The following is a 16,839-nucleotide window of genomic DNA, read 5'->3' on the forward strand; positions in this document are numbered from 1 at the left end:
AATCCTTGAAGAATGGGTAGGATTTCCAGGCCAAAAAAAGGCAAAGAATATTGTAAACAGCAGGAAATGCTAGCTGAATAAAATAGTCTAGTACGGCTAGATCTGGTGTTTTGGAAGAGAATGGTAGACACATATATTCTATTTCCTTAAACACAATTGGAGCTGCAGTCCCTGCATTTAAAAACAACTTATGTTTTTGGAAGAAATATCTGGGTTTGGACATTTGACTTCTGTCTTGATACGTGGTAAATTGTTTACGTATTTGAGTTCCTACCTTAAGATCTGAGAACATGGTGCTCACCTCAGCAGCACATATACTAAAATTGGAATAATACAGAGATTAGCACAGTGTCTGTGCAGGAATGACACGCAAAACTGTGAAGCATTAGATATTTTAAATATTATAGGATCCTCTTGCAGAAAAAAATAAAAGATCTGAGATCATGACTTAGTCATTTATATCTCCAGAGAAGTGCCTAACCGAGTGCTGGGAATATAGTCATTGTTCAGTAAATATTTGTTGAGGGAATAAGGGAATCAAATCAATGTATTCTCATTTCAAAGACTGTAAATAACAATATTCTGTGGTGGATTAGGGTTAGAAGGCAGTTCTGATCTTACCATGCATATTCTAGACACCACATTTCAGTGGATGTTTAGAAAGAAAAACAGTGAGAGATTCCATGGTAATGAAGATATCTGCCTGGATGATCTGATGTTTTAAGAACTATTAGCAGTTGAAACTCAATCAAAAATGAAAATCCCTTGGGGCATCTGGGTGGCTCAGTCAGTTAAGCAACCGACACTTGATTTCGGCTCAGGTCATGATCTCAGGGAGGTGAGATCCAGCCCCGTGTTGGGCTCTGTGGTCAGTGTGGAGTCTGCTTGTCCCTCTCCCTCCCTCTGCTTGCACTCCTCTCTCTCTCTCTCTCTCTCTCTCTCTCTCAAATAAATAAATAAATAAAATGTTTTTAAAAATGAGAATCTCTTAATTGGGAGATGATCCTTGGAAGTACTGGCGGAGGAGTAGAGAAGTAGGTCAGGAAAGGAAACAAAAAGGTTGTGATAACGAGCAAGTCACCACTGTATGAAACTTTACCTCAGTCCAGTGCGGACCTCTGAGAGCTCATAGAGTAAGCCTCAGATTTATCTCACCTGAGGAGGGGAGGACTCTTAAGGACTTACCTCTCTGTTTTTCAGCCTCAGATGAGACTGCTCCTGGAGGTGCTATCTCTGTGGCACTCTGGTCTGTCCAGCATTAAAGACAAATACACCCCATGCGTCCGGAGAATGCTCTCTGGTAGAGTTGCAGGGGATGACAATTGGAAGCCACGTGCTGAGGGGACATGGGCATTTCCTCGCTATTGTCCACCAAGTCCACGCCTTGCTTCTCAGATTCATTTATGCTGCATGTTAAGTTCAGTCCGTCCTTTCACTGATTTTTTAGGGAAGTTTGGTCATAATTCCGAGAGAGAGAGAAATAGAGAACTTATAACAAAGGCTTGGTAGGACAAGCTACAATCTCCCCTGCTGTAGTTAGGATTCCTGAGATGATAATTGATATTCAGCATTTCCCTCCTTTACCACTTCCATTCCCCTGACCAACTGGACCTAGGCTCCTAGGCTAGGGTCCTGTGTGGGGCAATAACTCAGAGTTTTATTCCTAAGAGTATGAATCCCTGGTTACATGTCCTCATCAAGATGTTATCAAAGCAATTGCTCTGTCAGTTCTCACTAGGCATGGAAGCATCAAGAAGCACCCCAATGAGTCCCATGATTTCCAGACTCATCCCTCCCCATTCATTATTTAGCAGCAACCCTATCCTCTTGGTAATCAGGATGAATTAGCCTTGATTGTTGTTTCAGGGTCTTATGGGGGAGAAGGTGTTACACCTTCTCCAACGACACCTTATAACACTTTCTCCAACAACAGGCCTGTAGGCATGAGGAGCCAAAAATAATCAGGCAGCAGCTGAAGTTATAGATTTAGCCGAACCTTTACAGTGTCCCCTGGTAGAATTATCAAGACCTCTGACACTGCAGAACCTGGAGTTGTAATGAGGGAAAGCTTGCTTTCTTACCTTGGTTATTTAAGGTGAGAGTACGAGGCTTCACTCCCACTTCCACCTTTGATGCTAGCTCTCCAGGACCCAGCACTAAACCTACTAACGTCATGTTAAAGGAATACCACATAGTGAATCTTAACCATTTTGGTGTAATTCCCAGTGAAACACAGCAACATACTTACAATCTCAAATCTGGTACAGAGAAGAGCCACCACGGAGCTTCTCATTGATGCTGGTATCCCTCTTGTGGGGACACTTCTTATTGTATTCATGAAGGGAGTGTCTTTGGGCTTTCCTGAGGAACATAATCAGCTGGTAGTTTCTCTGACATTACAAAATAAATACATTATAATATGCCCACCTCTCTGAGACCTTGGAACTCTCCTTTAATACTTTGCCAAGGTAGTTCTGGCATCTCCACATCATTTATTCTAGGCCAACATTGTTTCCAAGCTTCAAAGAGCTATTCTAGTAGCACACTGGGATCAGCTCCAAGTTCACTTGCCAGAATGTTAAAAATTAACTCATTAAAGAGTGCTCTCATAGAAATAGATTATCTATCATCTGGTGCTACATTCTGTCCTCCCTGATTGCATCTCAAGACCAAATCAGGAACATTCTCCAGATTCCTACCAGTACTTATTAGCCAGGCTCTGTAGTTCATTTGATTAATAATCCATTTCATCCTACAACACAGAACTTTGATATTTTTCTACTCAGTTCATACTGAGACTTGATCTGAGTTATTTGTCTAGAAGCAATGAGGGCAGAACTTGAGAAGGAAAAGCATCACCTTATAAAACAACCTACTCAGGTGGAGCACTGATGTGGCAAGTAGCTGTTCTCCCCTAGGAAAGGGTAAGGGCCTGTTTTTCTGGACCACAGTTTCAGAAGAATCTTTGGGGTCAAGATTCCTAAGAGCATCTATCCAAATATCTCCTTCTATATTGCAGTGTCTGACTCCTTTCCTGCAAGAATTCTGATTTTAGTGGAGGAGACTTGCTAGCTCCATGAAATCAGTCTCCTTTAAAAGTCTGTTTCTCCTAAAATCAAATCTTAGGCCTGATTTTCAGCAGCCATCCCCTCTATCCTATAGCTGAAGGAAATGAAGATCATTTTGATTGTTGTGTGGAGGTCTTCAAGCTTTTACACAACACTTATCCTGAGATGAGTGTTGGCTGACTCAAGACTATAAGGTTTCCTCCTACAGTTTCTGGAAGTTAACTGACTCTACAATCTCATGTCTTTCGAACACAAGAGCAATAGACTTTCTTTCCATCTATATTCTATCCCAATCCACCTGATGACAGTCTTAGTAATTATGGTGCTACAGTTTGCTAGGGATTAGTTCCACTTCATTGTTTACCAGCAAGGGGGTCCTTGCTACCACTTGGGTGTTGAATGATTCAGTTCAAGATGCTGGTGTTGAGAATCTGCTTCTTAGGTCATCTTTGTCCCAGCTAACTTAGGCTGGATTTGGGCTCCCCCATAAGACCCTGAAACAAGGATTTGAATGAAAGTAGTTTATTTGGGATGTGAACCCAGGAAGGACCAGTAGAAGAAGTGAGGAAAAAAGAAAAGGAAGCCCGTACAGGATAAGTCAGATGGAAGGTTTCCCCTGTGAGAACCAGGGGCTTATTCCCACTGGGGACTTTTTTTTTTCTTTTTAAATATTTTTTATCTTTTTATTTATTTGACAGTGAGAGAGACAGCGAGAGGGGGAACACAAGCAGGGGGAGCAACAGAGGGAGAGGGAGAAGCAGGCTTTCCACAGAGCAGGGAGCCCGATGTGGGGCTCGATCCCAGGACCCTGGGATCACGACCCGAGCCAAAGGCAAGCGTTTAACAACTGAGCCACCCAGGCGCCCCCTCACCGGGAACTTCTGTGAGACTTCATAAAGCATGTCTCAAAATGTTCCCAAGGGACAAGGCACCTAGGGTACTCATCCCCCAATTCCTGCTATCATTGGTTGAGAGCTGCTCCTCGAGATATTAACTCCTGGAATTTCTCACCTGCCTGCCTCATGTGTCAAGTGCTCCAGAAACCACAGAATGCCCTCAGCAAATGGGTCACAAACACTTTTAATAATAATAAGTGGTTTGGTGCTTATAGAAAGAGTGAATGACAAGATAATATCTGGACAGCATACTCAAAATCATCTGTTAAAAAAGATAAAGCTCCTGTGGGTATATTATAAATATCAGTGCTGCCATTCTTTTTTTTTTTTTTTTTTGGAGAAAGAGAGAGAGAGAGCATGAGTGAGGAGGGGCAGAGGGAAAAAGAGAATCCCAAGCAGACTCTATGCTCAGCATGGAGCCCAATGCGGGGCTTTATCTCATGACCCTGAGATCATGACCTGAGCTGAAATCAAGAGTCGGGTACTAATCCCACTGAGCCACCCAGGCACCCCTCAATGCTGCCATTCAATGCCATTAAAAAGTAGTAGCTACCCACAGCATATCAGCACCATAACCATTGTGTAAACCAAAATATTACCATGCATATTTCAGTCATTTCTTTGCATGTCAATGGGTGTGGTACTTTCTTGACCAGAAGATATGAGAATATATTCCTCTGTTTAACCAAGAAAATATAGATACACTGCTTGGCCTAAATGCTGATATGAACAGTAGACAGACTCATCTCAGTATAATAGTGCCCAGAAGTTCCTTTAAGTGTATGTTTCTCATCCCCTTTCTGAAACAAAATTTTAGAAATGGGTCTTGAGAACCATGGATACACGGTCAAAGAAAAAATCATTAATACTAAGACACTTACAGCCTTTTCAGAAATAGGGAAACAACATCTTTTAATGTTTTATTTTCCACTCGTGGAAATATATATAATATATATTACATGAACAGAAGAGTCCCACACCTTGAGTGAGAGAAAGCTAACAGAAAGGCACATAGGGAGGCAGGTCTTTTCATACAGTTTTCAGTTAAGCCAACATTTAAGGCATGGGGAGTGACAATAAAGGCTACAAAAACACAGGAAACCTGTGTACATGACTCTGAACAGCTAAATCAGGAGACAACTCTTCGGTCTGTTGAAAACGGAGGTCATCTCTGGAGAAAAAAACTGTTTCTACTTAATAGGCCTGTCAGCCCAGCAGAGAATGTATTGAAATCTGGACAAAGGCACCAGGGAGCAAAGTGAAAGCCAGGGCTTAACTTGACAGCTAGTCTGTTCCTCTCCCCTTTCTCTTTAAGACCTGAGGCCTTGGCTGATTTCAAGAAGCAAGTAACAGGGCCAATGTGGGCCCTGCAGAACTGTGGTTGGCTACAAGACAGAATTTTGTAACAGACTAAATATTTAACAAGCCTGTAAACACTGTGCTGATGCTGGGAAAAACATAAAAAAGAACATTTGCTACTTTTCTCTCTTATAGGAAAGGTACCAGCATAGATCTTTGGCTTGCCGCATGTGTATCCCTATCCTGACATTTACTCAAACTGCTAAGAATTGAGACATGAGATAATGGGATTATTTCCGTCAGATGCCAGCAAAGAAGCCTACTAGGATTTGGCACAGCTGGAGCAGCTGACAATCTTGGGCGACGTGAGATGGGGCTTCACGATGTCCGGCTCAATGGACTCCATTAGGTCACACTCGTTTGCAAGTATATGTTTCACCAGGCATCTGGAGGCTTCATCAATGTTGATATTCTCCTACAGAGGGGAAAAAAAAAAAACAGCCTTTCTTACCAATATTCTAAAATAATGCTGGAGCAGGGACCTATATGTGACAAAGGGCAATATTTTTTTGGCAACTCATTTAAATACCTCTTCTATACCCTATCCATGTATCCTCTTTCTATCCCCCTCACTCTCATTCCTTCCAAGACCTTACTTTTTAGTCCTTCACAAAAGCTAACATACTTGTTTTGTCCCTTAGGACAAATAGTGTTTGGTGGGCTCACTTACTTTTAGTAGGCTGAATTTAAGTTAGAGGGCAGTTTTCTTATTTTTACACACTCTTACAGTATAGCATAATATTATGTAAGACACATAAGTCTTTGGGCTGACTTAGGTTCATAATTGCCCTCTGCCACATACTACTTTTGTGACCTTGATAGGAAATAGGAATAATAAGACACCTCTTCTAGTGGTCAGCAGTAATTTCACAAGTATTTTCTGGCTGGCTGCTTTTTGATCAAATGGTAGGAGTGCACTGCTCTGAGCTCTCTGGAGTCAGTCATGGACATGTGACTTTCATTGGACAATGAAATGTGAGAAAAAATGGCATGTCTCACTTTCCTATAGAAGTAATAAAAGGCAATTCTTTTCTCCCTGCTTCTGCAATCATAGAAGTACAGAGATGGAAATTCTCTTGCCCTGGGTCTATGAATGAGGATCAAGAGAAGCCAAGTATCCCATGATGATGTATGTAGCTGAGTGAAAATTATGACCTTGTTGTTTCAAGCCACTGAGATTTAGGGTCATCACTGTGATATTCCCTAGACAATCCAGATGGATATAACTCTTCAAAGGAAAATATGAAATCAAAAATTTGAATATGTTTTCAAGAATAAAATAAGCTTCAATTTGGGGAAAACATGGAGCAAACACTTAAATCTAAAATACATTGTTTATTGAGGCACCTGGATGGCATAGTCAGTTAAGCATCCAACTCTTGGTTTCGGCTCAGGTCATGATCTCAGGATGGTGAGATCAAGCCCCACATCAGGCTCTGTGCTCAACAAGGAATCTGCTTGAGATTCTCTCTCCCTCTGCCCCTCCTGCTTGTGCTCTCTCTCTCACACACACACACACATAAATAAATAAATAAATAATCTTTAAAAAAAAAAATAAAATACACTGTTTATTCAGTTACCCTAGATTAAATTGCTTTTTTTCCTTCTGCTAATCAGAAAACTGAGAAATACAGAATATTTACTACTGGCATACTAAACAAAAAACCTTGATCTCCAGTAAAGTCAAATTTGTAGAACTTCTCTGAGTGTTTCCTCATAGTCAATGTAAAGAGATAAGGACTTTATCAAATTGTTTTTCTACAAGACCTTGTCCAATCTGAAGTATAACTACCTATCTCTGAATTTTGTATGCATGTCAGAGTTGTTGATATATTTTGAGGTCACTGCATGAAGTCATACTACACGGGAAATGTAAGAAGTAGTGATGGTCTCCAAATGGTATCTATGGCTAATGGCATTAGATGTAAATATTCATTAGCATGTTCCTCATCCTTCAAGTCCAGTCCTGAGTTCACCTGCTACAAAAGCTTAAGGTAATTTTTGGAGTTCCAGGAAATAGACTGATTATTTTCTCTCATTTACAGAGCATTACAGAAAATGCTTTTTCTAAATCTAAAGCAAGGTAAAATTCTAGTTGTTTGTCATGTCCTTGTTGGTGGTGGTTTTAATACCAGACCAGAATTCATGTCTCTGAGCATTCCATTCCTCATCTATGCAATGGTCTTGATGACAATACTTACTTAATAAAAAATTGCTTCTCCTTACAGGGGATAGTGGTCATTGGTGCTTGCACAATGTGTACATGCTGGGTACTTTATACACATAATTTTACTTAATCCCATTTAAAGCCCTATAAGGTAAGTGTCTGTTTTTTCTTACTGATCTTATTGTTATTGTTAGGCTGGGCCTAGGGATGGCCTTGCTACCTTCCATGGAAGCCAGTCCACAGAGATCAGCTTCCTTCTGCTCTGTTTCCTACTGGGTGGGTCACTGTGCCTTCAAGTCATTGTCCACGCTTGGCATGCCTTCTGCCACTCTTCCTCTGCCTGGTGTCATGCCCAGGGGTCACACTTGAACTATCTGCTCTCAGGCAGTAATCTGACCTAGACAGGGCCTGGCTCTTGGGAGAGACCCAGCTCAATGTCTGCTCTTGAGCCCAGTCACTTGTTTATGTGACCAATTAGAAGCCTGGTCCAGGTCCTCTACTGTCTCCAATTTTAGGAAAGTGCGAATGGGTAGCCTCACTCAGCCTTCCAGGCCTTGGCCTCATGGGTGAACACATCTCACTGAAGAAGCCCTACATTTGAGTGGTTTTAAGGTGCTTGCCCAGCCATTAATAAACCAACACTTGGGTTCCCATTTGGCTACTGCTTGTGTATAGGGAAGGAGACAACAAAATCTTACCTCAAATACCAAACATAGGATGTCATTATATCTGTTTACAGATAAGAAAACTTAAGTTTAGGTAGATTAATGAGACAGGGAAACTAAAGGATTCCATAGAAATCTGCTTTGTGCTCCTTTTCCTGCTTCTATTCTTTTTTTTTTTTAAGATTTTATTTATTTATTTGACAGAGAGAGATGCAGTGAGAGACGGAACACAAGCAGGGGGAGTGGGAGAGGGAAAAGCAGGCTTCCCCCAGAGCAGGGAGCCTGATGCAGGGCTTGATCTGAGGACCCTGGGATCATGACCTGAGCCGAAGGCAGACACTTAACGACTGAGCCACCCAGGCGCCCCTCCTGCTTCTATTCTTGATAAGACCTGCACCCCACCCCACTTTACACATGCCTCAGGATGTATACAGCGTATGTCCTCCTTGTAAGGGACCAGGAGTTAAATTTCTCTAGAATAGATCACACCTAAGGAATGACCAGGTGAGGATGACCAGTCGAAGCTATCACATGCGTATTCCAGACATCTTGACACCAAGGACCCCTGGCTCCAAGGAATGACACCTGGGCTCTCATTTTTGTTTTAACCGGTTCCTGGATGCCTGAGAGGGCATGTACACCAGACCACTGACCTCAATAAAAACCCCAAGACCCTGAACAAAGACGAAACTCATGTTCCTTTTCTTTCCAAGTCTCCTGGACACTCCGTCTATATCTGTTTGCTCTATATCTTCAATAAACACTGCTCTCACCTTCTGCTGGCTCACATTTGATTTCCATCCTATGCACAGCCAAAGACCCTCTGGGCTGGTCCTGAAGGACCCTCTCTGGGTCCCTGGAGCTGGCCTGCCAGCATCATTAAGAAACTTCCCCAAGATCATGCAGTGGGTGGGTTGGGGCCAGAACTCACACCTACGTCTTTCTAACATCAAAGCATGGCTCTTACCATGCTATATTTCTTTCCAAGATTGTTTGGAAGATCAAGTGCAATAACAAATAAAAGTTCTTACCACAGTGCTAGGCCCAGTAGGTGCTAAATAAAACTTAGTTCCTTTCTCTTTCATACATTGGAAGAAAAACGTGTATATGGTAGGAAAAACACATTTTAAGCATTAAAATGGGCCCCCTTCACATACAATGTTAAGTTAAACTAGTCAGTAGTATTCTTTAAACCTCCATTCATATATTAACATGCCATTTAAGTAGGGTTTTTTTTTTTTCATTAAAGCGCAAATTAGCAAAATCTAATGAGGTGAGTGAAATGCGAGTGTGGACAAATCTATGACTATTCATTAGCATTATAAGAAAGACAACAGAAACCGAAGCCCAATTCATGGCAGCCTAGCAGGATCATTTTAGTAAAAGATAAGATGATGCTGCTGAAGTTGTCTGTGAAGTTTAACACACCTAGTAGAGGCTAATTGGTGTCAGGACTAGGACATGGGACCATGGGCGATGGGGCTGTCAACAAAGGAAACCATCAGAGCCATGGAGTGTTAGTGCCTGCTTTCAGGTGGTGTATATATGAACAATATGAACAACGTGGCAGCTCATGATGGCTGAGTGACATTCATTTGCCCATTCAAATGATATTATTCAGATTCCCACTAAGTAGTAGACATACAAAGAAAAATGATAAAATAAGTCCCATCCTTAATTGAGCTTAAACACTAGCAAGCTTTGTGTAAACAGCAGAGGTATACAATGAGTTTGGAAAAGGGGATCCGGCGTTAGATCACTGTAGAGCCTTGAATGCTAAGGGAGCCAGGTAGAGTCACTGAGGGTTTTCTGCAGGTGAAGTGTCAATAGACACAATATGATACACATCCATGACTACACAGAACTGTACAGACCCTTAGCACTCCGTTTGATCAATTAATCTAACAGTGAGTATTTACTAAACACCTATCAGGTGCTGTTGCCATGGCATACCTAGTTCAGGTTAGAAATTGAAAGAGGAAGCTTGGAAGAGGAGCAAACACTATTATTTACCACATGCATTCAACAAAATGGCCTGATATGTAGTGTTTTGAGCACAGGCATGAAGCCAAACTTGACATTGAAAGAATTACTTTAACCATTCTACATGTCTCAGCGTCCTCATCTGTCAACAGGGAATTAAGAGATCTACTTTACAGGTGATTGTAAGTTAATACATATTCATATTTAGAACACATGAACCACTTAGACAAATACTCAGACAAGGGCATAGCATACACATTCAATAAATGTTATCACAATGTTCTCATTTAATCATCAGTAGAACACAAGAATGTGTGTTTTCTATTTCTTCATTTTGCACCTGAGGAGACAGGGTAATTGGGGGACCTCAAGACACACACTAGTTAGTTGTGGGGCCAGGGGTGAGTCCAAGGAGAAGAGTCAACAGGAATAGCTACCACAATATTTACCATATGCTTACAAAAAGCAAGGTAAAAATGTTGAGAGCACACGCTTGGAGCCAGACCCTCATCTCAGCTCCTCCAAAATAGTTCCCCAAATAAATAAGGAACAGTATGTTCAGAGCACATGTTTCCAGTATAAAAAAAGTAAGAGCATTCAGTCAGGACCTCCAGCAAAACTGATTTGTATTGCTGGTCCTACTGTCTTTCTATACACCATTGAGGTCATAGCCAAGGGCCTAAACTTGGAGAAGGAATGGTAAGACAGAGCACACTTCCTCTCTCCTTCTGTCCATGGCTAGCATGGATAATCAAAGCCTGCCTGGTAGAACAACAAGATCAGACCCTTTGGGCAATTATATTGCAATATAATTAACTGAGCTACTTGGCATCCAAGCAGACACAGCCAAGTCCACATTTTCTAGGTGTCGTGAAGACACATAGCTGCTGGCTTAATTGCAAAATATGACCTGGGGGTTTTTATTGCATTTATTCTACAGAGTAGTAACATCCTCCAGGAAGAAATTTATATATTCCATGACTCTGAAGATATGTACACTTAGACTGAATCTGGCTGATTTATTTATAAATTGCATGTGACAAGATTGTCTATTGTGCAGACTGTGTTAGGTTTATGTGTGCTCATCTTTGTGCCTCTGTTCAGAACCTCTTCATTCATATCAGTAAGCATGCCTGAGAAAAAGGCTTAAAATTCCTAACAAAGCATTTTAGTAAAAACAAATGGTAGTAACTACTATTGTTATTGAGTGTCTACTCCATGCTGAGCATATGGTAGGTGCTTTAGTTATGAAATAATGCTCACATCAAATCCTCATAAAAATCTATTAAAAAGCTAATAGCTATATTTTAAAAGTAAAGAAATTTTAACCTTTAACAAAGTTAGGTAACTTGCCCAGAGCAGTATGTAATCTCAGTCAATCTGTCTATCCTGCTAAGATTGGCCAAATTCCATTTCCTATCCTGTTCCCATACATTACATTGCAGTGTCTCCCAGGATTAAGACAGATATTAAAGTAGTTCTATTTCTAAATCAGTAGTTCTCAATCCTGGCTGCATATTCAAATCATTTGAAGCATTAAAAAGAAAATCTATTGCTGGGGCCCTCTTCCCGGACATTGAGAGTCTGGGATGGGGCCCAGCATGGATATTTTTAAAAAGATTCTCCATTTCTTTATAATGTGCATCCAGATTTGAGACACACTTGTATAATTAAAAATGTCTTTAGTGGCATTTCTTTTTATTTCAGTAGTGAACTTTCTGGAAATATCATTTAATACAGAGATTTTAAGCTGTAATTGTCCTGTAAAGGATGGCACAGAAATCTATCTGAGGTCTTGGGTACTTGTCAGTTTTTTTAATTAGCTCTTCAGAACATCTGTCTGGTGGCAAATTATTTAATCTCTGACCCCCAGTGCCATAAAGCAAAAATATTCTAGCAGAAACCCTTCACATCTGCCTAGTTAGAAACTGGCAAAGAATTCATCCTCCTCTAATCTTTCCAAATGCATCAACCTCAAACAAAACACCAAGTATACCAGGGGCTCTGAGGTTAGGGCACTAAATTCCTCAGCCCTGTGAAATTTTAATTAGAGCAGATGGCCCCCAGGATAACACCACCACTGGAAGAAGTCTCACGCAGAACAGGGGTTTTCAAATCCTTTCTCTAAGATTCAGTACTTGTTTATTGAGCACATAAGTGCTAAACAGTTTGCCTGCTTTCATTTGCTTTAGTTCATATCTAACATGGGGCAGGCAGAGCAGATACCTGTATCTTTCTCTGCTCTGTACTTCTCTCCTCCCTCACCCCTAATATCGCTCCCCCCCATCCTTTTGGTAACTGCTTCCTCCCAATCATGAGCTTCTACTGGGGCTCCTCTAAACTGAGCCCTCTATCCCAGACGTTGTCCTCAGGTTGGCATTTCATTTCATTTTCACAATAAGGCTGAGGTGTGAGGCATTGCCCTCCTCTTATGGATGAGGTAAGTGAGGTGCACAGAGGCTAAATGACACACACAAGGTGTCCAGGACAGGAAGGGGCAGAACCTGGTTTCCAGCTCCAATCCTTAGAGCTTCTGTATTTTCTTTTCCTTCTTCCTGCTGACTTCTTAGAGGCTATGACCAACAGTTGGTTAGTGCCCAAGCAAAGGTCTGCCTGAATCCAAACCCCATGGCTTTATACTGGAGTATGTGCTTCAGATAAACCAGGTCCTCGTGATGTCCTATTGTCTAAAAGTTACTTTTAGTCCACCTAACACACTGGGAAGGACAGATGGAGCTATAATGACACTCACTTCAACAACAGGACAGAGTCACAATGTTAGCATATAGATACTGGTGAAGAAGAGTAAAGTTCACAGGTAAAAGCAGTTCCAAAGACTGTATCCCTCTGATAAGCTCCCCCTGCCCCACCATAGCCCTGCCTCAGCCCCTGTCCTCCAGACACTAGATGTCCAAGTTCATTTCCTACCCCGTTTCTCCCCTCTCCTCTGTAGCCCCGGGGCCTCATACCTTACAGCTCTCTTTCCTGATCTGTCATCCCTCTAGCAGCCTTGGGAATCCCACCTCAGCCATGAAATATCCCCAAGCTTGCCACTTCCCAGGGAATTCAGATATTACTAGTTCAACCTGCTCTCTTTGACACATCCAGAAATCAAGGCAACAGAGAAGGAAAGTGACTTGCCTGGCATCACACAGACTACCTCTTGCTGTTTGCATACTTCCTTGTTTCTAGAAACATTATCTCTTCTCGGGAGCCTTCTCTCAGCACTATGAAATGTATCATCATGCCTCCTTGGCACTTTCTACCTACCTGGCACTTACCAGTGCCTCTCGTCTGTGTCCTTAAAAATGGATTTTATCTTATTATGTTTGTGTTCCTGGCTCCCAGAACAGTGTTTGGTGCATAAGAAGTCTCTAAACAAGATTACCAAAGTTAGCTGACACCTATGGAAACTTAGTGACCATTATGTACTTTACCTTAATGAACTAAGCTAATCCTCACAAAAACTCGGGTGAGGAAACCGAGGGATGGAGAGTTTAAAATTTTTCCCAGGGTCACACAGCCAGCAAGTCAAACTTTCAGCACCTGGTTCCACAGCCCATACTCAGTCTCTGACCCCTGAAAAGTCAACGCTATTAAACCACAAAGCCTGACTGGAGCCCCAGAGCCTTTGCTCATAACCCGCTGCACCACACTCCTCTCTATAAATGTCTGCGGAAAGAATGAAGACGCAAGTCTCCTCGCTACATAGCCAGTGCTTTCTTTCTAAATTTCAAAAATTATGAACGAGCAGTTGCAATGTGGTATGTTTGACCCACGGGTATTTATTTTTAACTGTAAATGTCTTTCAATGACACATATGCACACTCTCCAGTTTGCCACCTACCTTACTCATCTCCTTAACTTCCTGGCTCCTGGAGGAATGTGAGTTCACCATCCCTATCTCTTCTCCCACACCAGACTGACAACACTAGTACCAGCCAGGCACAGTTCCCAAGATTTTTCTTAGAGTTTACCATTCTTGCGTTACATTGTCAAATTCAATATGTAAGGTATGACTTACCACTAATGGCTATAAAGAATCGGAGCATTCCTAGATTTTGCCTCTATTAACGTTTGGCTTTAATATAGTGTTGTTTTTTTTTTAATTTCCTTCACTGTGAATTCTATACTGAAACAGTGATAGAGTACCAATAATCAGTCTTGAAAAGAAAATACACATAAGCATAAAAACTATCATTTCGCCAGATTTTATAAACCCCATTAATGAAGACATAGCAGGCTTCAGTTGCAATCTTTCTCATACATCAGTTTGAGAAGAAAAATGGCCCATCAGATACAAAATATTAAGAGTAATACTTGCTAACACATATAGAACATTTACTATTGAACACTTACTCAGGTACTATGCTATGTATGCTTCATGAATAACCTCATTTCACCCTGAGTACATGCTGGGAGGTGGATATATTATTAATCTATTTTACAGATTAGAAGACTGGGACACATAGCAGATAAGCTGTGTATCCAAAGGATTTGCTGGACTTATTCAAGTCAAGTTAAAGTCACATTTATCGAGTGCTATGAGCAGAAATTATCTATTTAATAATTCATTTTTGGCATAACTAAATGCTTTCATTCTGGCACCTCCAGGTACCAAGTCTGAGGCTTGAGACTAGAACATTGTTGTCCCAGAAACCAGCAGGATATAATGGAAAAAGAAAGCTTTGATATCAGAGGGGGAGACGAACCATGAGAGACTATGGACTCTGAAAAACAAACAGGGTTTTAGGGGGTAGGGGGTGGGGGGATGGGTTAGCCCAGGGATGGGTATTAAAGAGGGCACGTACTGAATGGAGCACCGGGTATTATACGCAAACAATGAATCATGGAACACTACATCAAAAACTAGTGATGCAGGGAGGAGCAAGATGGTGGAGGAGTAGGAGACCTAAATTTCGTCTGGTCCCAGGAATTCAGCTAGATAGGGATCAAACCATTCTGAACACCTACGAACTCAACAGGAGATCAAAGAAGACAATAGCAGCAACTCTCTGAACAGAAAAGCGACCACTTTCTGTTAGGTAGGACGTGCGGAGAAGTGAATCCTAGGTGATATTCGGGAGGATAGACAGCGGGGGAGGGGGCCTCCGTCAGCATGACTGTCAAGTAATAGAGCAGTGGAGCACAAAATCGGAACTTTTAGAAGTCTGCTCCGCTGAGGGACATTGCTCCAGTGGTTAAGCGGGAGGTGGAACCCTCGCTGGGACAGTGTGGTCTCAGGACCCTCGGGGTCACAGAAAGACTGGGGGTGCCTGAGTGCGGCGAGCTCCCAGGTATCAGAGCAGGGAAGCTGGCTGCAGAGACGGAGCCGAGGAGCAGGGTCTGAGCTCGGGGTTGCCATAGACCATGATCCACGACACAGTCAGGCCACTGCTCCTCCAGCTGGGACCCAACAACGGCAGATCCGGGGAGACTCCCATTCCTCCCCTGGGAGGAGCGGCGTGGGAGTGCACCGCAGGGATCTGCTAGGTTTGGAGACACCACACGGGGGCCTGTGACAGAGACAGAAAGGCTCGGTCACAGGCCGGGTGAGCACGGAGAGCAGTCGGAGACCGGGGAGACGGGAGGTGACTGACTGCTTTTCTCTGGGGGCACACTGAGGAGCAGGGCCCCGAGTTCTCGCCTCCTCCGGGCTGGAGATTGGGAGGCTGGCATTTTAACTCTCATCCTCCAGAGCTGTACAGAAAGCTTGCAGGGAACAAAAGCTACTGAGAGCAAACCCGAGCAGATTACTGAGCCTAGACCAACAAGGGCGGGGCAATTCCACCTCCAGCAAAGACATTTGGGAACCATGGCAACAGGTCCCTCCCCCAGATCAGCAAGAACAGCCAGCCAAGACCAAGATTACCGATCAATGAGAATGGCAGAATGCCAGCACCAGGGGAATACAGCACATAGAATTCATGGCTTTTTTCCCCATGATTCTTTAGTCTTTCAAAGTTAATTTTGTTCTTTAACTTTCTTTTTCTTTTGACTTTTTCTTTTTCCCTTTTTCAAACAACATCTTATCAATCCTTTTTTTAAAAAATCTTTTTTATTTTTCATTTTTAGAGTCATATTCTATCCCTTCATAGCAGTTAATGTTATTTTTGGTGTATATATATATATAAGTTCTCTCTTTAAAATTTTGGGATACAGTTTCTTCTAAGAGACCCAAATATACCCTAAATCTCTAGTGTATGGCTTTGTTCTAGTCTCCGGCCTGATCACATTCTCTCCCCCCTTTTTTTTTTAAATCTTATTTCTATTTTTCTTTTTTCTTTCCCTTTCTTTTCCCCTGGTTTCAGGTCTCTTCTGATTTGTTTAGAGTATATTTTCTGGGGACATTGTTAACATGTTAGCATTTTGTTCTCTCATTCATCTTTTCTCCTCTGGACAAAATGACAGGATGGAAAAAATCACTTCAGAAAAAAAAAGAATAAGAGGCAGTACCGACTGCTAGGGACCTAATTAATATGGACATTAGTAAGATGTCAGAACTAGAGTTCAGAATGATGATTTTAAAGATACTAGCTGGGCTTGAAAAAAGCATGGAAGATATTAGAGGAACCTTTCTGGAGAAATAAAAGAACGAAAATCTAACCAAGGCAGAATCAAAAAGGCTATTAATGAGGTGCAATCAAAAATGGGGGCTCTAACTGCTAAGATAAAAGAGGCAGAAGAGAGAATTAGTGATA

At 41.9% G+C, this 16,839-nt stretch overlaps 1 protein-coding gene and 1 non-coding gene across 2 annotated transcripts in view; one reads left to right on the plus strand and one right to left on the minus strand.

Annotated features, from left to right (window-relative positions):
• Positions 1 to 293: 293 nt before the first annotated feature.
• Positions 294 to 397, plus strand: LOC114199723 (U6 spliceosomal RNA). The gene has a single exon (XR_003607343.1). It is a non-coding gene; the product is annotated as a U6 spliceosomal RNA (small nuclear RNA).
• Positions 398 to 4,900: 4,503 nt separating this feature from the next.
• Positions 4,901 to 16,839, minus strand: part of RAB38 (RAB38, member RAS oncogene family) — a 78,894-nt gene continuing 66,955 nt past the window's right edge. The window contains exon 3 of the mRNA XM_028091713.2: positions 4,901 to 5,738. Coding sequence (XP_027947514.1) covers positions 5,586 to 5,738 — 153 coding nt within the window. The 3' untranslated portion in view covers positions 4,901 to 5,585. The remainder of the gene's footprint in view (positions 5,739 to 16,839) is intronic.

This window comes from Eumetopias jubatus, unplaced genomic scaffold, assembly GCF_037043125.1.
Source record: "Eumetopias jubatus isolate StellerSeaLion01/CBP00866 unplaced genomic scaffold, mEumJub1_p1.0 scaffold_13, whole genome shotgun sequence".
NCBI lineage: Eukaryota > Metazoa > Chordata > Mammalia > Carnivora > Otariidae > Eumetopias > Eumetopias jubatus.